The sequence below is a fragment of the Callithrix jacchus genome, chromosome 7 (genome assembly GCF_049354715.1).
Source record: "Callithrix jacchus isolate 240 chromosome 7, calJac240_pri, whole genome shotgun sequence".
Lineage (NCBI taxonomy): Eukaryota > Metazoa > Chordata > Mammalia > Primates > Cebidae > Callithrix > Callithrix jacchus.
Window position 1 is genome coordinate 95,986,177 of NC_133508.1, and position 23,072 is coordinate 96,009,248.

The 23,072-nt window shown below is 41.4% G+C and overlaps 1 protein-coding gene across 7 annotated transcripts in view; it reads left to right on the forward strand.

The window, feature by feature from the left end:
- The window catches only part of LOC128928178 (uncharacterized), a 173,414-nt gene that overhangs the window by 119,305 nt on the left and 31,037 nt on the right, over nucleotides 1-23,072 (forward strand). For 2 of the 7 annotated variants that reach the window (XM_078331998.1, XM_078331996.1), the window contains one exon: nucleotides 21,374-21,591. The exons of 2 other annotated variants lie outside the window; for them this stretch is intronic. In XM_078331998.1, coding sequence (XP_078188124.1) covers nucleotides 21,374-21,443 — 70 coding nt within the window. In that variant the 3' untranslated portion in view covers nucleotides 21,444-21,591. Of the gene's footprint in view, nucleotides 1-2; nucleotides 112-21,373; nucleotides 21,592-22,106; nucleotides 22,301-23,072 lie in introns of those variants that run through there. 3 more of the 7 variants (XR_008472952.2, XR_008472951.2, XM_078331997.1) reach the window with 2 other exon arrangements.

Genomic DNA, 23,072 nt, shown 5'->3' on the forward strand with positions numbered 1-23,072 from the left:
GCGGGGACGGCGGCGGTGCCCGCGGGAGGAGCGGGTGGAGGGAGCCGCCTGCCACGTCAGCGCCGCCCGCCTCTGCGCTCCGCCTGGTTCTCCCAGGCCTCCCCATAGAAGGTAAACCCGGGCCGGATCCCACGAGGGCTGGTGGGGCCGGGCGGCCGGTGGTTTCAGTTTCGGAAGAGCCCGGCCCTGCGCAAACGCAGGCAGGGAGGAGGGATGGGGAAGCCTTCCCGACAGATTGCAGATGAAATGAACGCGCCCCGCCTGAGCGTCACGCGGGAGCGCGCCGACCCAGCGCAGTGCCGCGGCCTCCCGGCCTCCCAGCCTCCCAGCCTCCCAGGCCAGGGGTCTCCGCGGGCCCCGATTCTGCAGGGCGCCTCAGGGCGTGCGAAGGCAGCAGCCTCTTTGGAGCCTTAGGGCTCAGGGCGAGGAGAGCCCGCTCCACCCTCCCAGCCTGGGCCCATCCTCCAGCCTCGGCCAGCCCCTTCCCTTCCTCGCTTGGACGTTCGCCTTCCCTAGGCCTAGCAGAACTTGGAATGTTCTCCTTGTGAGGAAGAGCGGAGGGACGTGGCCAAGACCCACACGAACTGCAAACACGGGGCATCCTCTGTGTGGGGGGACATTTTTCCAGGACAGACCGACCTGGGTCTTAATACCCGTCCTGCAGCTTCCAAGCTGGGTGACCTTTGTGTATCTTTCTCCATCTCCCTCAGCCTCATTATCCTCATCAGTCAAATGGAGATAATGATGCCTTAGCTCTCTTTAAGGTACGTTCTGAGGATTAGATTGGATAAATATAGATCATACACATTAAGCACTTAGTGTTCTCAATGGCAATTAACATTATTATTCATTATATTGTTATTACGAATGAGTAATAATGACCCTCAAGATTATTAATGCTACTGTGTCAAAAATATGCTCAATTAATTTTTTTTTTTAGAGAAGGAAATAGTTTTATGAAGGGCAAATAAAGAGGAATAACACAGGGTCAGGAAGTATATACATATTATCTCATTTAATATTCAAACAGCTTCAGAGGGTGTGTGTTATCAGCCCCAGTCTACAGATGAGGAAGTTGAGGATCCTGGAGTTCATTAACTTGCCCACCCCACACACTTTATGCTTGGTTCCTGCCCACCTCTCTTATTGACTTCCTTGACTGCATCCCTTAAGCTCCAGTCCCTTTATACCTGCCTGCCTCAGCAAAGACTCCTCCATTTGCAGAGAATGCCTTCTTCCCTTCCCCAGCTTTCATCAACCTGAAGGAAAGTGAGTCACCTCTGGAAACTGGATAAAGCTCACCTCCTCCAGGCAGCTTTCCTGATTCTCTCCCTCCTCCCCTATAAAATTAACCCTTCCTTTCTTTCTTCTCTTGGTGCCCGTAGTACAAGGCTGCACACACTTACTGCAGGTTGTGTCTTCCCTGTGGGAGTATGCCTGTCTAAGGCAGACACCACACACTTTTCCACCCTTTGAGGGTCGGTATGGTATTGTGGTTACAGGCACAGGCTTGGGAGCCCAACTGTTCAGTTTCAGTTCTTAGCTTTACTACCTACTGGTTGTGAGGCTTAACCAAGTGACTTAACCCCTTTCTGCCTCACTGTCCTTATCTACAGCATGGAGATTAGCAATAAGATCAGCCTTGTGGGGTTGCTATAAGGATTGAGTGAGCTAAGATGTGGAAAGCACTTTGAACTTCTAATTCAGATGTTCACTGAATGAAGGCGGAATGGTGAAGGTCTTGAATGTTACTTACTAACAGATAGTGAGACAGAAAGCATGTTGCAGAGTTAAGAGCAGGGGTGAGTATCAGAGACCTACATCTCAAAGTAAAGGCTCTGCCTTTAACTTTGTTTGGATTTGGGCCTGTTCCTCCCTGTCTGAATCTATTTCCCCTTCTGCAAAATGATAAGTTTGGCTCCCACTGCTAGATGACTTCAAAGGGTAATATTAAGTGGCATTAATGATCAATTCTGTGCCTTTAGGAGTTTGCTTGTGTCATGTTCCAAGTTAGGGGTCACACTTAAAAATAAATGACTGGTTTGCCCCTGTAAGCATGAAGGTCAACCACTGGCTACCATGAACTCAGAGGTAGAGGATTGTGCCAGGTATGATAACTGCCAGCTTTTTCTGGGCAGTTCTTAGCGCCTGGCATTGACCAAGTGCCATCATTGTCCCATTTAATATTTTCAAGAACCCTATAAAAAAGGCACTACTATGATCCCCATTCTACAGCTGAGGAAACAGAGGCTAGAGTTTAATAAGCTTGTAACTAGTTGGGCAGGATGTAGAATCATCATTCGTCAGGCTTCAGGCCCCAAGACCTACAGAAACCCTCTCTAACACATACCTGTTCCAATACCTCTGGGGGTGAAGAATCTATCGTCTGTCAAGCCTGTTCATCATTAAGCATCCTAAATAGCCAAAAAGAGTAAGCTGCCATTTTTACATGAGCTTCATTCATGACTTTGCACTTAGGCTCCAGGTAGACATGATTTGTGTTAAGGGTTAAGAAAAGGGAGAATATAAATTCCCCCAAGGCGGGGTTTCAGTAGCAGTTTACAGTCGGGTGGCCAGAGGACAGAAGCCTCTGCCCCTACTTTTTTGAGCCTCACTCCTGAGTCCCCCACTGACAGGGTCCTGCCTGGAGACACCACTGTGGGATGCTAAGGGATTTCACTACAGCCTTGGTTGGGAGTGGGCTGAATTCAAAGCATCAGAAATTCCCATCTATAATTCACAGTCAATTGAGATACAGTTCCTTGGAGGTGGTGTTTGGAGTGCGGTGGAGGTAGCGAACAATTAGCAAAAAGTTAGGCTAAATTAGGCCTGCAAAACTGGAGGGAGAAATTACTTCAGGTTTTATTCCATTTGCTGTGTTTCAAACACACACACACAGACACACAAATATCCTGCTTGAATAGCTCCAGAGGCTCACCTTTCCAAACAGGATGAAGTCCACACTCCTTGGGGTGGCATTCAAGGCCTCCCACAATCTAGTCCCACTCACCTTTTTTGCCTCTTCTCCCATTGTATTCCCAGCTCCACTCCCATCCAAAGAATCCCACGGGGTCCCCTGAATACTCCAAGCCTGTTTTTGCTTCCATGCCTTTGCACATGCTATTCCTCCTGCCCCACCGCACACCGCCACAGATGTCACATCTAGATGAAAACACCAATCCTATTATAAAATGTGTTGGTTTTCCTCTCCCACTCCTGGATAGTCCCTGCTAAGGGAGAACCTTTGCTGCCTCTTTGGAATTACAACCGAGAACACAGCAAAACAAATTTAAAAACACCAGCTAGAAACACTGAAGGTTAAGGCATCGAGTGGGTCCCCAAAGCATTGTTGGAAGACCCAAACCTATAAGGCTGAGTATCAGTGTAGTTTGGAAGACTTGAGTTGCTACCAAACTAATTTAAGGATAATGTGTTCCTAAGTTAGAACAATTTGCTTTATGGATGTTATGCTAAAACCCAGCAACAGGACTAAAAAGCATTGTTAGGGAAACCACTACAATTTTTTCAGAAAGTTACCCAGGATGGGGAAACATCTTGGGAGCATTTTTAACATACCGTGTTGTCACAGGTTTCAAAAAGTATGAAATCCGATTCAGGGCTGTTTTTCATGATATCAAAACCTTTGCATGAAGTGAAGTCACCATATCATCTGGCTTACCTAGGAGATTCTGGTTTATGCTCCTTGCCCTGACATAATTACCAGTAGTTCCCCTTTGATTATCATGTACCTTAATTTGGAAAATAAATTATATGATCCCTCTAGCACTGGGTAACCAAAAAAGAGCTTGTCTAAGTGGTTGCTTTGCTAAGGTTTTGCTGTCTGTTGGACTCCACTTCATGTTTCAAAACCCAGCCTCTGTCACCTCCTCTGTGACAGGATTAATCTGCACTCCCACAGCACTGGGCACTCACGTTCTTTCACTCACAGATCCTCTTTGGCTTTGTCTCCACTTACACTGGGTCCCCTCATCCAGAGTAAAAATGTTTCTAGAAACTTCTTAGGCCTTAACACTGAACATTGAAAAAGGGATATGAACTACAAATGCCTTCAAAAGGAAAGTCAGTAAATATTTAGGAAAGTGACAAGAAGCACTCAAATATGCTTCTTATTGTTGTTAACGTTAAAGCTTCATCAAGCTTCTTTAATGGTTTTTTTGTTTTTGAAACAGCCTCACTCTGTCGCCCAGGCTGGAGTGCAGTGGTGCGATCTCAGCTCACTGCAACCTCCACCTCCCAGGTTCAAGCGATTCTCCTGTTTCAGCCTCCCAAGTAGCTAGAACTACAGGCATGTGCTACCATACCCAGCTAATTTTTGTATTTTTACTAGAGACGGGGTTACACCATATTGGTCAGGCTGGTCTTGAACTCCTGACCTTAGGTGAATCACCTGCCTCGGCCTCCCAAAGTGCTGGGATTATAGGCACAAGCCACAATGCCCAGCCTTTAATAGTTTTTTAAATTTAAAATTCTAGCAGTAACTCTACTCTTACTAAAAAGAAACTTTTACTTTCTACTGTTTTGTATCCTCCTTTAACAAGTATGTGTTGCTTTTTCTTTAACATGTATGTTTTTTATTAATAAGTTGTATTCCTTCTTAACTAGAACATTTTTATTAGAAAAGACACAATTATTGAAACAAAAAATCAGTTTCCTAAGAGCTCTGAGAGATCATTGAGATAAATCCTTTTATTTTATATTCTAAAAAGAGTATCTGCTGGGTATGGGGGGTTGAAAGGGAAGGAGGAAAAACTAAGAAACTAACAGGGGCCCAGAGAATTTAAGGAATTCAGCAGACGCCTCACAGGCAATAAATGGCAGAGTCAATACTGGAACCCAGTTCTCTGAATCCATGTCTCTTGATCTTTGCACCACACTCCTCTAATTTCTTTGGACTGGCAAAAGGCATTTGAACAGAAATGCTCTTGTCATCCCTGGAGTTAGAATGTGAGCTCCATGCCTCAACTAGGATTATTTAGATGAAGTTAAACTGTGCACAGCTCCAAATTCAAAGGAGTCAAAAGAGAAAAATTATCTATGAATAAGGGTTTATATCTCCTTACTTGCTGAGTGACCTCGGTCAGGTTACTTAACTTCTCTGAGGCTTAGTTTTCCTGTTTTTCGTATGGGGCTAACAGTATGATTCTTGTAGGATTTGGCAAGGTTTCAATGAAATAGTGTGCGTAAAATACACACCAGTTTTTAGAAGTGGGAAACATTCAATAAATTATAGGCATAATCATAATTATTATTACTACTGCTCTGCTACCCAGGCTTGTATTGAAGGAGAACTTATTAATTTCTTGCAGACAGTTCTTTCTGCTCTCTTAATACTCAGGTGCCAATTCCATAAGCAGTTTGACTTAAGAAATCTGTTTACTGAGGAGGTGGTGATTGAAATTGGGATCATAGATAGAGGAGCCTGCATGATTGGTCTCCCTGTCACCAGGCATTTTCCTGTTTCCTAGATTCCTTGATATCACTTTTTTTTTTTTGGCTTGGGCTTTGCAAAACTTCCTGGTGGGTTGTTTTAGTCATCCTTCCTAGCAGTTTGCAAGAGTATGTTATGAAGCTGGAAATCATTTTAAAAATGTCCTGATGTGCCAGAAAAGGGGAAAAAGAAGAAAGATGGCTCCTCATGTTCATTTGTTTGAAATATTGGTTACTAGTTCCTGTTTCTTTAATCTTTTATGGGGATTTTCTTTTCTTTTTCCCTTGTCTTCACAGAGCTCTATTTACTATTGAAAAGAAAAGCAAGCATAATATTCTGGCATCTACAAAGGAGAGCCATTTACTTAAGCATCTACCTACTCACTTGACGTATATTATTAAATACTTTCCGCATTATGCCCTGTGCTAGGCAATGACCTACACGCAGGCAGGTTACATAAACTGTTTATGGAACATGGACTCTTACAGACCTAGGTTCAACTCTCTTCCATTCCTATAGATGTGAACTCAGGCAGGTTAGCTACTTATCTCTCTGAACCAACTCCTGCTCTCAGATTCCCTATCTCAACCATGGTGTCACCATCACCTTCTTGTCCCAGTTCAGAAAGCTCAGAATGATTTTATTCTCCTCCTTAACCCTCTACCTAATGTTCTATTCATCACCCAGCGATGCACGATGTAATTCCTAAATATTCATTGAATGTATCTTCCCCTACATCTCCAATTTATTTAACAAATATTCACTGAGAGCCTGCTCTGTCCCAGGCCCTTGACAGAGGGATAGGTGTCCCCAAGGAGCTCCTTGACTGGTCACGTGCATCCATAAATATACATTTTCTCAGTAGCAAGTGGGTGTAGTGATAATAAAAGCCCACTTTTATTGCACACTTAATCACTGCTAGACACTGTTCTAAGAGTGTTAAACACATTAAACCACTTAATCACCACAATAACCCTAAGAGATAGGGAATATTATTGTCTTTACTTCATAGATAAGGAAACCAAGGAAAAAGAATGAATAAGCAACATGTCCAAAGTCACACAACTCATTAGCAGTGGAGGAAGGTGCAATGGCTTGAAAAGCTGAGTTAAAAGCTGTGGCTATAACCACTACTGAGCTCAGGTTCCGTTTGGAGGGTATGGGTAAGGGGTTCCTGGGGAGGAGCTTCCAACCATAGTAAGGGAACTTCTTTCAGCTGTTGTCTTTGCTGAGCCTTATCATGTGAGTAGGGTTTAGCCAGAACAATCCTCCCCATCCCCCGACACCCTGCTGTGTGGGCCTCACCTTGAGCAGTTTCTTCATTGGTCCCACTCTTGTTGGTCCATTCTTCCCAACTATGCCACTGTGAGCTGTCTAATCAAATCTGATCATTTTATTACTCTTTTTCTTTTAACTTCTTTAGATAAAATATCTTGCTCTGTTGCCCACGTTGGAGTGCAGTGGTGCAATCATAGCTCTTGGTCGAGTCAATCCTACTGTCTCAGTCTCTTGAGTGGTTGGGTGGCTGGGACTACAAGCATGTGCCACCACACCCCACTAATTTTTAAAATAATTTCTTGTAAAGATGGGGATCTCCTTATGTTGCCCAGGCTGGTCTTGACCTCCTGGACTCAAATGATCCTCCCTCTTCAGCCTCCCAAAGTGCTGGAATTATTGGTGTGAGCCACCCTGACTAGCTTTAATGTTTTGGAATGTCTTTCTGTCATCCACAGGATAAAGTCTAAACCCTTCAGCATGACCATGATGTGTCCCGCCTAACTCCCAGCCTTGCCCTACCCTCCCTGCCTTCAGCCACACTCACCTACTGGTAGGCCCACTTCTGCCTCCATCTGTGTCAGATTCTGTCCCTCAGCTCCTACGAGGCCTTCTACACTCATCTTTCTAGGATACCTTCCTGGATCCCACAGGCAAAGATAACTACTCTCAATAGTACATCCATCGCACTCCAAATACGTGTATTTTAGTTCTTCTCCTTTTGAATTGGAACAGTTGACTTTTGAATCTGTCTACTTTATAGTGTCTATTTTATAGTGAGCCCCTTGAAGGATATTTTCCTGATCCTAACAGGGCCTGGCACTAGTGAACCCTTAGAATAAATGAATGAATGAATGGTTAAATGAATAAGTATTAAGAACCAGGATGACTTTTAGCCTTTTTATCTGTTGTAGCTCACAGCATAATGCTGAGGACATTCAGTATCCAGTTAAATATTGATTTTCCTTTTAGACATCTATGACATACAATCATGCCCCAAACAGAACTAGAAAAGGGTAAATACTTTTCTAAAGATCTGGGATTGTTGTCCAGGCCCTGTCACCAACTAACACGTGACCGTGGGCAAGACATTAACACTCCATTTCCTCAGCTATAATACTGCCATGGAAAGTCTAAAAGGGCATGAGTGCTGAACATCTTTGTAAACTGTAAAGCACTGGGCAGTCCAGAGATATCACTGGCTTCATTCCTTCAGCTAATCTCCAAGGATCAATCTTGCTATACTCGGTGCTACTGCAGGCCATGGGGCAAGACTTTCCCACCCTTTCTCCTATTCTTGGCCTGAGTCCAGGAAGATTTCCATCTGTACCTTGTCTGCAGGCCAGACTCTGAACCTAGGATTTGGAAAAACAGGCAGGTTATATTCGTCCAGGTGTATCCTGTCTACATACTGAGCTGTGAGGCCAAGTTTGTTCTCTGAATCAAGTAAGCACACACACGTGTGTGTATGTATATGCGTGCTTTCATTAGCAGCATAAGGTTCAGCACAATAGAGGCAGCTGTGGAGTAGTGGCGAGTGCTCTGAACTTGGCATCGTTTGGCTGTTAATTTCACCATTGTCATTCCTGCACATGCTGAGTGACTTTGGTTACATTTTCTTAACCTCTTATGGCCTCTCTCCCTCATCTCTAAAGTGAGGCAATGCATTTGCTAGAGATTCAGTGTAAAGATTATATAAGGAAGGTAAGGTAGCTAACACAGTGCCAGGTGTATGGTACATACTACATATATATTTGGTTGTTGATTTCTATTTCTATTAATAATTATAACTAACATTTTCTATGCACTTTATATGCATCAGGCTTTATATGAGGCTAAGCATTTTACATGTGTTATATGTGTATATGAGTAAGTTTCATGACAACCTTAAAAAACAGATACAGTTGACCCTTGAACAACTGCAGGGGTCCATTTACATGCAGATTTTCTCCCATCTCTGCACCTCTCAGACAGCAAAATCAACTCCTCCCTTCTTCCTTCCCCTGAGCCTACTCAACATGAAGACAGAGGATGAAGACATTTATTATGATCCATTTCCACTTAATGAATAGTAAATAAATTTTATTTTCTTTATGATTCCCTTAACAACATATTCTTTTCTCTAGCTCACCTTATTGTAAGAATACACTATATACTAATAGTGCATATAACATACAAAATACGTGTTAATTGACTGTTTATATTATTGGCAAGATTTCCAGTCAACAGTAGGCTACTAGAAGCTAAATTTTTGAGTCAATAGTTAAAAGTGGATTTTCAGTTGTGTGGGGAGTTGGTGCCCCAATCCCCATGTTGTTCATCAGTCAACTATATTGTTATTCTTTCTTATAGACTAGAAAACTGACACTTTGACGGTTAGGCTGCTACCCCAAGGGCAGAACAGAGCTGGTAATTAGAGGAACCAGGGCTCAGATACATGTCTCTATATCCTAAGTCAATGCTTTTCGAACTTCCAATGCAAATATGTCTGTTTAAGTCAACATTTTTCCACTTATTACCAGGAAATTATACTAAAGAGACAATAAAAATAGGAGGGAAAGTAGAAGACTCAAGTAATAGAGTATAAGCTTAATAACGTAAGTATCCATATAAACAGGCACACTAAGGAAAATGTTGTTGACCGAAATGGGTTTGCTAAGAAGAAGGAGGAAGATAAGCACATTAATTGGGTCATCACTTATAGTGAACTAACAGATACTGTCTGAAAAATAGAGAGAACTAAGGATGTTTTATAAAGCTGTAAATTGATAACCGCTAAAATAGAAATGTAACCCATCCTAAATAGCAGAAAAAACACAAACAAAAAAACCAAAATAGAACTGTTTTTCTAGTAAATTACATACATACATACATAAATGCAAGCTAGCCTGACTTCTGATTCTGGCCAACATGAATAAGAGGGACTGGATTTATTTTCATACTTGGAACAACCAAAAATTCCAAAGTATATGCAATAACGGTTGTTAAGATACTGGACATCAGGCAATAAAGGACAGCAATCACTGAAAGAAAGGAAACAAATGAGGTGAGCGCCACAAGTGCTTCAGTTTACTGCCTAGAGGGAGTGTCCAGGCTGTGACATAAGGAAGGAACCCAGAGAGAGTCCATCAGACTTCTGGAGTAGAGGAGATGAAACTGAGGGTTCAGAGAGACCACGGTAAACAGAATTCACAGGGCAGAGCACTGGAGAGGATAAAGCCACAGGGAGAGAAGATTTCAAAGATCCACAGAAGTTTCTGGTCAGTACACACTTGTGAGGAAGTTATCCAAAGCTGGGGGAAGAACCCAACAAAAGGATTAGAAGGAAAAATGCCCATCGCTCCCATACTTGTGAATGAGTCATGGGTCAAAGAAGAAATCAGAAGGAAATTATGAAGTATTTCAAACTGAATGAAAATCAGAATACCATACATTAAAATTTGTGGAATGCTACTAAACAGTACTTAGGGAGAACCACCTATATTAGCAAATGAATGACTTCAGCTTCCACCTTAGAAACTAGGAACAGAAGAGCAAATCAAACCCAGAGTGAGTGGAAAAAAGAAAGGGATAAAAATCAGAGTGACAATATAATAGAAAATAGAAAGATAATGAAGTTTTCAGTGAAACTGAAAACTGGTTCTTTGAGAAAATCAAGAAACCTCTGGAAACTTGGATAAAATGGAAAAATTCCTGAAAAGACATGAACTACCAAACCTCACTTGAGAAGAAATAGGTAACCTGAATTGTCCTAAATCTATTAAGAAAACTGAGTTCGTAGTTGAAAATCTCTCCACAAATGTAATTAAAATTCCAGTTGGTTTCACTGATGAATTCTACCAAACACTTAAGGAGGAAACAGAAATTTGACACAAACATCCTGAAAACTGAAAAGGAGAGAATACTTTCCAACTCATTTTAAGATGCTATAACTACCCTTATACCAAAGCCAAATATATTAAAATTAAAAAAAAACTACAGACCAATATCCATAATGAACATAAATCTAAAAATTCTAAATAAAATTCTAGCAAACTGGATCCAACTATATGAAAACAATAATACATATGCCCAAATGGAGTTTATTCCAGGAATAAAAATTTGGTTTAATATAAATTTTAATATTTACTTTTAATAAATATTTAATTTTAATAAAAATCTGTTAATGACATTTATTTTATTAACAAGGCAAAAAAGAAAAATTATGCTTATCTCAATAGATGAGACATCCATTCTTGACAAAAATCTCTAAGTAAATTAAGACTAGAAGGCAACTTCCTCAACTTGATAGAGAGCATATAAGAAAAATGTACAGCTAACATCATACTTAACAGTGAAAGACTAAATGTATTGGGGAAAAGCAATGATATTCACTCTCATTACTTATTTTCAATGTTGTAATGGAGTTTCTATTCAATGCAACAAGGCAAGAAAGAGAGGAAATCCACATTGGAAAAAGAAACTCTTTATTCTCAAAAACATGATTGGGTCCAGTGCAGTGGCTCATGCCTGTAATCCCAGCACTTTGGCAGGCTGAGGAGGGTGGATCATTTGAGATCAGAAGTTCAAGACCAACCTGGCTGAAATGGTGAAACCCTGTCTCTACCAAAAATACAAAAATTAGCCAGGCATGGGGCACACGCCTGTAGTCCCAGGTACTCCAGAGGCTGAGGCATGACAATTCTCACTTGAACCTGAGAGGCAGAGGTTGCAGTGAGCAGGGATCATGACACTGCACTCCAGCGTAGGTGACAGAGTGAGACCCTGTCTAAAAAACAAACAAACAGAAAAACCCATGATTGCCTAGTGAAAAATCTGATGGAATAGAGAAAAGTAGTACTAGAATTAATAAGTGAGTTCAGCAAGATTTCAGGATACAGAATTACTATTATATTACAATCATATTTTTATATCATAGCAATGAAAATTGAACATTGAATTTGTGGAAAATAACCTTTACAATAGCAAATGGGAAGTACTCAGGGATAAGTCTGAGAAAAGACATCAGACACTGTACACTGAAAACAACAAAACATTGCTGAGAGAAATTACTGAAGACAATAAAATGGAGTGATGCACCTTACTCATGGGTCAAGGACTCAATATTGCTAAGAGGTAAGTTCTCCCCAAATTGATCTAGATTCATTCTAAAACTTATATATAAATATAAAGGACCTTGAACACCCAAAACGACTTTGTAAAAGAACAAAATTGGAGCGCTAGCAGTACCTGATTTCAAAGTACATTATAAAATTGCAGTGATCAGAACACTGTAGTATTGGTGTCAAGGTAGACAAATAGATCAGTGGAACAGATAAAGTCAAGAAATAGATCCATAGATATATGGGTAGCTGATTTTTGCAAAGGTGCAAAGGCAATTTAGTGTTTTCAACAAATGGTTCTAGAACAGTTGGATAATCCGTATGAAAAAATATTGATGTTTGATCTATACCTTGGATCATATAAAAACATTAACTAAAAATGGATTATAGACCCAAGTGTGAAACCAAAATTTATAAAACTTCTAGAAGAAAACATAAGCATGGTCTATAAAGGAACAAATTGATAAATTAGACTTCATAAAAAATTAATAACTTATTTTTGAAAGATACTACTAAGAGAATGAAAAGACAAGCTGCAAACTGGAAGAAATATGTGCAAAGCATTTATCTGATAAAAAGGCATATAGAGATTATATAAATAACTCTTAAAATGTAATAGTAAGAAAACCAAGAGTCCAAGAGATTTGAACAGGCGCTTCACCAAGGGAAATATATGGATAGCAAATAAGCATATGAAAAGATACTCAGCATCGTTAAAGAAAAGCAAATTCAAACCACAATGAAATTCTACCACACACTTATTAGAATCACCAAGGTTAGAAAGACCGACCATCTCAGGTATAGGTAAGGGTGTAGAACAAACAGAATGCTCATATACTGCTGGTGGGAATGTAAAATAATGCAACACTTTTGGAAAATAGTTTGGCAGTTTCTTAAAATGTTCAACATGCACCTACCTTATGAGTCATTCCATTGCTAAGTACTACCCAAGAGAAAAACAAGTTCATACAAGTACTTGTGTATGAATGTTTATCACAGCTATATTTGTAATCGCTAAAAATAGAAAACAACACAAATGTTTATCAAGAGGAAAATGAATAAACAAGTTGTGGTATATCCATACAACAGAATACTATTTAGCAAAACAAAGAAATACATGCAGTATTATGGATGGAAAGCAAAACTATGCTGAGTGAAAAGAAAGTCAGAAAAACAAGGCTACATAATGTATAATTCCACTGATAAAAAAATTCTAGAAAATTCAGCTAAAACTACAGTGATAGAAGGCAGATCCTTGGTTGCTGAGGGTGAGGTGGGTGGAGCAGGATGGTGAGAAGTGAACCAGGATGGGAGGGAGAGGTTGCAGAAGGAAATTTAGGGTGTGATGGGTATGTTTCCTATCTAGAGTATGGTGATGACTACATGGATATATGTATGTCAAGACTTGTTACAAGTGTATACTTTAAAATATGTTCACTTAATCATTTATAAATTATATTTCAATAGTTATTGCAAATATATATTTCTTTAAAATTAAAATGTGCATATAGCTAAGACTATAACATAAAATTAAATGACAAAAATAAAAGTCAAACATAGCTCTTATATTAATAAGTATAAATGAACTTTAATTTGCCTACAAAGAGAAAAAGACTGTCAGACTGGATCATAAAGCAAAACCCCCAATTGTCCAAAAAGATTAAGAAAATAAAGTGGTGAGAAAATTATGTATAATAGACAAATTCAAACATAAAGAATACTAAGATTGCCATTCACATGAGAAACTGCGGAATTCAGGTTAAAAAAAAAACCTAAACCAAACAAGGAGGGGTATGCTACAACGACGAAGTGTGTAATTCACAACGAGGCTACAAGAGTTTTGAAAATCTATACCCAAAATAACACATTAGAAGTATTCGTAAAGCAAAAATTAAAAGAGCTGCAAAAAGACATTAACAACACAATAATCATGATACAAAAAATGTAACCCATTTTCTCAATCCCCAATGGATCAAGTGGATGGGTAAATAAATAAATATATGCATAAGTAAGTAAAATACATAAATAAATGTAACAAAGATCTAAATAACAAATATAAAGCCGATTTAGTTGATATATTTCAAACTATAAACTCTGAAAATAGAGACCACGTTTTATGTTGTTTTCAAGTGTTCATTATATACTCATGAAAATGTATCATATATTAGCTGCCCAAACCTCAAACATTCCAAAATGCAGAAATACTCATGGTAATATTCTCTTCTTACAAAGCAACCAAATATGAAAGTTATAATAACATTTAAAAATTAATTTAGTGATGCACATACTTCAGTTAAATAACTGCTAATTTAGACAGAGAAGTTTAAAAACAACATTAATGAAAATATTATATATCAAAACCATGAGATACCATAAAGTAGTCTCAGAGGAAAATTCTACCTCATTATTTATAGGAATTAAAAAGTACAGAAACAAATAGACCAAACATGTTAAAAATTTAGAAAAAGAGGCTGGGCGCAGTGGCTCACCCCTGTAATCCTAACACTTTGGGGGACTGAGGCAGATAGCCTGAGCTCAAGAGTTCGAGATCAGCATGGGCAACATGGTGAAATCCCGTCTCTACTAAAATCACAAAAAATTAGCCAGGTGCGGTGGCAGGCGCCTGTAATCCCAGCTACTTGGGAGGCTGAGACACAAGAATCACTTGAACCTGGGAGGCAGAGGTTGCAGTGAACTGAGATCACACCATTTCACTCCAGCCTGGGCAACAGAGCAAGACTCTATCAAAAAAAAAAAAAAAGAAAAAAGAAAAAGAAAGAAAGAAGAAAAAGAAATAGCGAAATAAACTGTTGGAAAAGAAGGAAGAGTGACAGTTAAGCTGAGATTCAAAAGATGAGGAATGAGCCCATGGAGAGTGGATGGGCTGAGGTGAAGGAAAAGAAAGTGCAAAGCCACAAAAAATGGAAAAAATGCTAATGTGGCTGGAGCTTAGAGGACCAGGGAAATAGGGCCAAGGGAGGTGAAAGAGTGGAACATGCAAAACCACAGGGGCCATAAGGAGCTTGAAGGCTATGCTACCTGCATGGAGACATGTGGACGTGATCTATGCAGTGGTGTTACAGGAGTGGAGTCATATGTTAGCAGGATTGCTTTGGCTGCAGGGCAGGGAAATGGACGGGAGGCAGTGAAGGAGAGCGATGACTAGACATGAGATTATATGAAGAGGAGGAAGATGGTGCCTGGCCTGGAAGACATCAACAGGAAATCCTTGCCTAATGTTCACAGTCAAACCTGCCTTCCATAATTGGGTTCAGCTCCAGAATTGGCACTTCCAGAAAGTCTATAGCAAACTTGAGACTCTTTAGCTGAGTACCAAAACACCAAAGTATATAAGACTTTGAGACTAAGTGAAGGGGTGACTCAAACAACCCAGGCTATCTGGCTTGTAAACACAGAAACCAGAAACCATCATGATTTCCCTCACTCTGAGTGAAGAGGCTGCCATATCTCAGAGTCCATGCTGTCCCCAGAGAAGCATCCAGGTTCTAAGAAAAGGCCAAGAAGTAGAGGCTGAAGGTTTCTGGGCTGTCCCGAGGAGTTAATAAGATTGATTTCTTTTGAAGGAGTGCAGATTCTTTTCTCCTGCCCCTTCTTTTTATAAAGGCATCAATCGTTTGAGTCACTTGGGAATAAAACTGTTTTTGTGGAGAAGATTTCTGTGGGCGCCCGAGTAGGAGTTGGGACGGCTGCTGTCAGGGGATGGGAGAACATATGGTGGTCTGTTGTGAATGTGATCTGTTTTTTGTGTTGTTGTTAAACTTCCTCTTGTTAGCATTGGGCCAGTTATGTAAGAGCTTGAGGGTCCATATGGTTTGTTGCATAAGACGCCAAGGAGGAACATGGTTTGCCATTGCCTTGCAGATGCTCCAATTGTGAATTTTAAAAATGTGGCCACAGTGTTATATTTGGGCAATGGAGTCAAGCAGTCCTGGACTTGAATATCAGTTCCGCCACTGGTTAGCTCTGTGACCCTGGGCAAGTTACCCAACCTCTTTGAGACTTAAACTCTCAAAGACTCAATTTCCTTCTGTGCCAAATGGAGAAAATAGTATGTACTTCATATAGCTGTTAAGAGGATACAGAATTAATAATGGTAGTTACAACTTATTGAGTATCAAAATTTGCATCACTGTGTACTTTACAAATATTGCTTTGTAAGCCTCACAGAAACCCTTGGAAGTCGGTATTATTCTTTTCATGTTACAAAGAGAAAACTGAGGATTGGCTCAGTTTTCTCTTTGAAACATGGAACGGCTTTCCTCATCTAGTAAGAAGCCGTAGAGCTAAGATTCACACATATGTTCCTGCCAAGAAGAGCCACTGACATTGGGCCTCACTGTCCCCAGTGCTGGTGACGCACTAGCCACATAACAGGTGCCAAGTAAACGTGATTCTAGACTGTAAGCTCCGTGAGGCAAGGCATTTAGACAATTTTGTTCATGACTTCATTCTCAGGTCTCAAAATAGTTCCTGGTGCAGAGTAGGCATTCAATAACAATTTTTGGACTAAATAAATGGATTCTGTATTTATGACATAGTTGTCACTTCTGGAGGAGGAACTGCTTGGTTTTGAATCTCAACTCTGCCATTTACTAGCTGTGAAAATAGCTAATTCAGTGAGTTGGTTCATTTTCCAGCAGTCTTCTCATCCGTATACTGTAATTACTGGTAACTTTCTCTCGATAACTGTCCCTTTCCCAGTTTTCTTCTGGATGAATAGATCAATTCTCTGTCCCAGGCTTATTCATCTATACCCTGACCGGATTTAAAACGGAACAAAACCCCAAACAGAAAACTGCAACAACAAACTTACCTGTGCTTTCTGGAGCTCCTATAAGAACTTCTCCTTACTAATACAAATATATGACAAGATTAATATGTTACCTGTATCAGAGGGCTTTGCATCTCAGCAAGTACATTCTTGAAACATGGTGATTTAACCCATGGCATAATTGCTTACTGGCAGAATTATAGTCAACCTATAGGAAGTCATTACTAAGAAGGGTTCTTAGGTATTATTCTGGCTCAGTGGAAAAGGTCATGTTCAATTGGTGATGCCTCCAGAGGTGTGGAGAGAGGTGCTTGGGGCTTAAATGCCATCCTGGACTAAGCTGATCTTCCCATATTTTAGAGCTGAGGAAACTGACTGAGGCTCTATCAAGGAAAAATGACTTGCTCAAAATAAATAATTACGTTTCAGAAGCAGCATTAGACTCCTGCTTTTTTCTGATTCACAGTCCGGTGCTCTTGCCCTAATCTTCCAACCTACTGGTTTGAACCAAAGCTTATGAAAAAAACACAAAAAGAGGGGGAAGGAGAATTAACCTTTATGGAGCACCCATCCTAGACTGGAGACTCCACAAGACACTTTAAATGCATTTTCTTTTATCCTGTGAGGTGGGCAACATTTCTTCCATTTTATAGATGAGGAAGCCGAGTCTCAGAGAAGTGTTGTAATTTACCCAAGGTCCCAGAGCCAGAAAGGGAAGCCTGACCTGATCTGGATCCTTATCCATTCATCTGTGGATGATTTGAACCCACACTCAATGGCTAACTAGTTGTCCACTCTACAGGTTAAAAAGTTGAGCATCCCTGCTCTCCCACTTACAGAACTAGCTGTAAATGAAGCCTTGGGCAAGTGACTTGACTTCTCTGGGATAGTTTTTTCATACTTAAATAAGGACAATCAGCATACATTCTTTACAGAATATTATGAGGATTAAGTAAATTCAAGCACATAAAATGATGAGCCTTGTCCCATAGTAAGTACTCTTTTAATATTAGTTCAAAACAAACAAACCCAACACACATAGCCTCCCTCCAGTGCCCTGAGAGGGTATAGGTGCTGGGATGGCCCACACAGGACCCAGGGAAGCTGTAGCCAGGCCCAGCCTCCTGGCGCCTTTGCTCCGTGTTTTGGCACAAGGCCCAGGACTGAGGAGTCCCCATTCCTCTCTCCTGTCAACTCAGCAGAACAAGCTGTTTCAAGGGAAGGTGGTTCCCCTTGAGAAAATGTTCTCGCATGCCCTGGAGGCTCTTGCCCTGCACGTCGGCAGCGATCAGCCCGGACAAGGCCTAGGCCCCACCCTACACAGCCACTCTTTCAAAGTCTATATCCTGCCGAGTCATAAAAGGTAGTGTGTGGTCTGGACAGCTGTGGTCTTCTAGCAGAACTCCCCTTTGCTGATGACTTTGAACCAGCTTTGTCTCTGCATGCCTCAGTTTCAGGCCCTTTAAAATGAGGTGGAAATGAGCTGTCTGTCAACTCTTTGGTAGGAAGGTTGGGAGAGACCACTGGAGACCCTGCCTCTGCTACCTCTTTTCCCATGCCCTCTGCAAATGTCTGCAGCCTGACCTCTGTCCCCTCGATGCCAAACAAAGCCGCTCTGGCCAAGTCACTGTTGTAAATCTAAATGACACCCCTCAGCAGCAGCGGGAGCACCCTGCATGTTCTCTGCCACTGTGGCCTCTGATTCTCTTCCTCCCTCTCTGGCCACTTTCTCATTCTCCTTTAAGGGATCCTTTCCTTCCTTCAGTCCTTAAATGCTGAAATTTCTCCAAGATTCAATCCCTAGCCTCCTTTCTCCTCACTCCATATCCTCCCAGGGTGCTTAATACCATAAGCATGGGCTGAAGTCACTCTGAGAGCGTGTGGAGTTAGGGGAAAGGAGGCTCTCCTGCACCGTGTATTCCTCATCATCACCACCCAATCATCCAACCCGTGATCCAGGTCTCAGAGAAGTGCACCACAGTTCATTCAATAAATGTGTAATGAACACCTTCCAGGTGCAGGTACTGCTTAAGGAGTAAAGACTACAGCAAAGGACAGGACACAGTTGAGGCTCTTACAGTGCTTACACTCCTTCCTACCAGGATGTCCAAGGCCCTGGGGCTCATTGCAACTCCAGGTCCCTTCGTCCTCACCCTCTCTGTGCAATTGGCCAACAAGTCTTGCCAGTTCTCCTTCCATAGTACCACTTGAGTTGGTTCCCTCTTTTCAAGGTGTTCTCCCTGCCATGACTTAGTTCAGGCAACTGCTTCCAACCTGGTCTCCCAGCCTCCAGCCTTGCCCCTTCCAAACCACTGTACACTGCAGCCAGAGCTATTTTTTAAAAACACAAATCTGGTTATGCTTCTCCTTTGCTTAAACTCTCCACGAGTCCTTCTCATCACCTTAATGATGAAGTCTAAGTCTCTTAGCTAGGTAGATGTGTATCAGTCAGGAAGGAGTTCTATTAGGGAAACCGAATCAGTAAGAGATTAGGATTCTATCATCTGTCTCCCTATCTATCTACCTATCATCTGTCTTGTCTATCTATCTATCCGTTTGTCTTATCTACCTACTTAGCTATCTATTGAATCTATATATCATCTATCTTATCTGTCCATCTAATCTATCTCTAGAGATTTACTTCCAGGAATAGGCTTCTGTAGTTCTGGGATCTTGCTAGACATGTCTGAAATATGCAGGGCAGGTCAACCAGTTGGAAACTCTTAGGCAGAGCTGAAGCTGCAGTTCACAAGCAGAATCCTTTCCCTATCAGGGAAATCTCAGTCTTTGTCTTAAGGCCTATCAATGGATGGAATGAGGCCCACTCAGATGATTGAGGACAATCTTCTTTATAATATCTAATATAGCTAATGTTAAAGTCAGCTGATTGTACATATTAACTATATTCACAAAATACCTGGATTAGTGTTTGATTGAATACCTGGGTACTATAGGCTATCCAAGTTCACACATAAAACTAATCATCCCAATGAGGTGCTTTTGGACCTAATACCTGTCTCCCTCACCTCTTTTCTTCCCGCTCCACACACAGGCTCAGTCACCCCTAGCAGTGTGCCAGCTGGCCTTCTGATACCTGTCCTTGCACAGCCCTAGAATCTTCCCCACCCCTTTCCTAGATAACTTCTATTTGTCTTTAAAACCACTCAGATGCTTCTTCTTCAGGAAGCCTTTCCTGATTTCCCCCCACTCAATTCTCCCACTCTGAGTTAAGCACTTTGGCTCTGAGTTTGTAAAGCCCCTACTAATCACATGAGATGGAAACTGCCTCAGGGCTGCCAGGTCTGCCTCAATAGTATGTGAACAGCTCTAGAACAAAAACTTTCTATCACATCACTCTGGTAAGCCCCACATGATGCAAATCCCGATCAGCAGCAATGATCTGATTTACCTGTGTACAAATCTCCCCTCCCTATTAGAAAGAAATCTCCCTGGAGGTAAGAATCGTATCTGTCTCTTTCAGGGCAATATCTCTCAGACCTAACTGTGCCTGGTACATAGCAGATACTCAATAAATGTTTATTGAGCAAATTAATTAATAGTTGTTTGAATGGATTCAACAATAAATGTTAATTAAGAACCTCCTGAGTTCTAGGCAGTATTGGGGGCCTGGAAATATAATTATTCAGAAGGACAAGGATGCCCATCGATGATACACTAGAAAGAAAATCTGGCACAAGTATACCACGGAATACTATACAGCCATAAAAAAACAAGATCATGTCCTTTGCAGGGACATGGATGGAGCTGGAAGTCATTATCCTCAGCAAACTAACACAGGAATAGAAAACCAAGCACAACATGTTCTCACTTACAAGTGGGAGCTGAACGATGAGAACACATGGATACATGGGAGGGAACAACACACACTGGGGCCTATTGTGGAAGGTGTGGGGAGGGAAAGCATTGGGCAGAATAGCTAATGTATCCTGGGCTTAATACCTAGGTGATGGGTTGATCCGTGTGGCAAATCACTACAGCACACGTTTACCTATGTAACAAACCTGCACATCCTGCACATGTACCCCGGAACTTAAAAGTTGATGAAAAAAAAAAAAGAGGGCCAAGGGCCTGCTCTCATGGAGCTCACATCCCAAGGAGGGGAGACAGGCAGTAACTAAATAAACTTGTAAGTGATCAGGATAGGGAAAATGAAAATGTAATATAGCTAATTAAATAAATAAAGGTCAAGAGATCAAGACCATACTGGTCAACATGGTGAAACCCCGTCTCTACTAAAAATACAAAAAAATTAGCTGGGCATGGTGGCACACGCCTGTAGTCCCAGCTGAGGCAGGGAGTCAGGAGGCAGGAGAGGCTGAGGCAGGAGAATTGCTTGAACCCAGGAGGCGGAGGTTGCAGTGAGCCGAGATCATGCCATTGCACTCCAGCCTGGGTAACAAGAGCGAAAGTCTGTCTCAAAAAAAAAAGAAGAAAAAAAGCACAAATGAATAATTGGAAATATCTATCTGTCATCTATTATCTGTCTGTGTGTCTCCTTACCTACCTACCTACCTATCTATCTGTCTGTCTGTCTTCCCTTTCTTCAACAAGAAACCCATATTGGGAGAGGATAGGAAGCAGTGATATGAACATTAGATTTGGGAGTAGGAATTTGAAAGGTCTGACTCCATTCTTTACTGGTAGTGTGTGCCTGGTTAAGGAATCTAGCCCTGAAGTATCTCAGTTCTCTTATCTGTAATATGAGATTATGATAACAGCTTGTTTCTCCCACAGGGCTGTCATATCACATGAGACAGCAAACGTAAATGAACTTGGTGAGTTGGAAGCTATGTACCAATGTTAGGGGACGTTGTTGTTGATATTGCAATTGTTGCAAGCAGAGCACTTTAGCTCCACCAGTTAATTGCATTGTTTAGTGGAGAGAAGCAGAAAGGAATTTTGACATGGGACAGACCTGAGTTTCAGTTCCATTTCAGCTACTTCATGGTGAGTTGTGTGACCTTAAACATGAATTATTGCATCTTTCTGGCACTTGGTTTTCTGATCTGCAAAAATGGGGAAAGCAACTGCACCCATATAATAAGGCCATAAGGCAACAGCCAGGTTTAAACAAGGTAATCCGTGTCAAGTGCTTGGCATAGGGTTAAGCCCATAGGAAGAGCTCAGCTAATATTAGCTACTAATAGTCATTCTGTCAATCATTGGTGGCTGTTCGTAAATGGAGCCATTCATGGTTCAATTTCTCAAGTCTCGCTTTTCTGCCAGGAAACTTCCCAAGTCTTTATGCACCAACACCTGTGATTATGCAAAACCACAATCAGCATTCATATTCCGAACATAAACAAACAGATAATTCGCCCTTCAATACTCTCCCTCCCCAGTTTTCAAAAAATAGTTTCTGGAACATAGAAAGATGAACTCTTCATTTCTATAGAAAACAAGTGTTCCTGGTTTTATAATCATATAACCCTGAAACAGTTATGTTTCTTCATGTAATGCATTTTAGAGGTTCCATAAAAGAGTCGTTGTCAAGAGAAAACACAGCTGGTGCCCAATTAGAGAGGTGAACGAGACTAATTGACCAGCAGAACTCTTAATTAAGCTGGACCACAAACTGCAGGAGAGATGGCAGGTGGGGAACAGCAGTGGCCCACACACTCACGCAAAGGAATGAATGGGAAGGCCGGAAGATTTTCTTAGGTAAGAAGTTGGCCACTTTGGTTACACGTCAATTTCAGCTTTTAAAAGCTGGCTTTGCAGAGGCTGACACCTGGTTTTGACTCACTCTGAACTTCTTTGTTTTCCCTTTCCCTGAGAAGTCTCCAGCTCTTTCACTTCTATTCGGGCATCAGCTTCTATCTTATTTGTCATCACTGAAGATGCTGTGCTGGGAAGATTCTGAAAGTGGACTGGAGAGCATCAACTTCAGGAACACCTCCCAGCACTGCCTGTCTGCATTTCTTTTCTGCAGCAGTGCTGTCTTTTGACAACTCCTGTCTCCCTCAGTAATACCCCACTCACACCCCACTCTGGCTCATTTTTGCACATTGCTACCGTCTTCTTTGTCCTCTCTTCCTACTGTGCCCTGTAGTATCCCTGTATTGTGCCAAATATACTCCACTTAAAACCTCACCTCTCTGCGTGCCTTTGTCTCTGGATCTGAAGTGGAACCTGTATACCTTGCTGTCTCCATGGAGGTGGTTTGCTTTTCCACATTTCACACACATCAAGCCAAGAAGCAGGACTGAGCTTCTTTCGTGTCCCCTAGTGCCACCTACACCTTAATCCTCTACCTTCCTGTGACACGCATACACCTGCTGCCACACATTTGGCAGTCACATCTGGAAAGAGATGCTGGATCTGCCATGCACTGAAGCGATGTTGTGTGTGTCTGTTTGCAAGGTGGTATGAAGTGGAACAGAGGTTCTCAAAGTACAGCCTGGGGACCAGCTGCTCAATGATCACCTGAGAA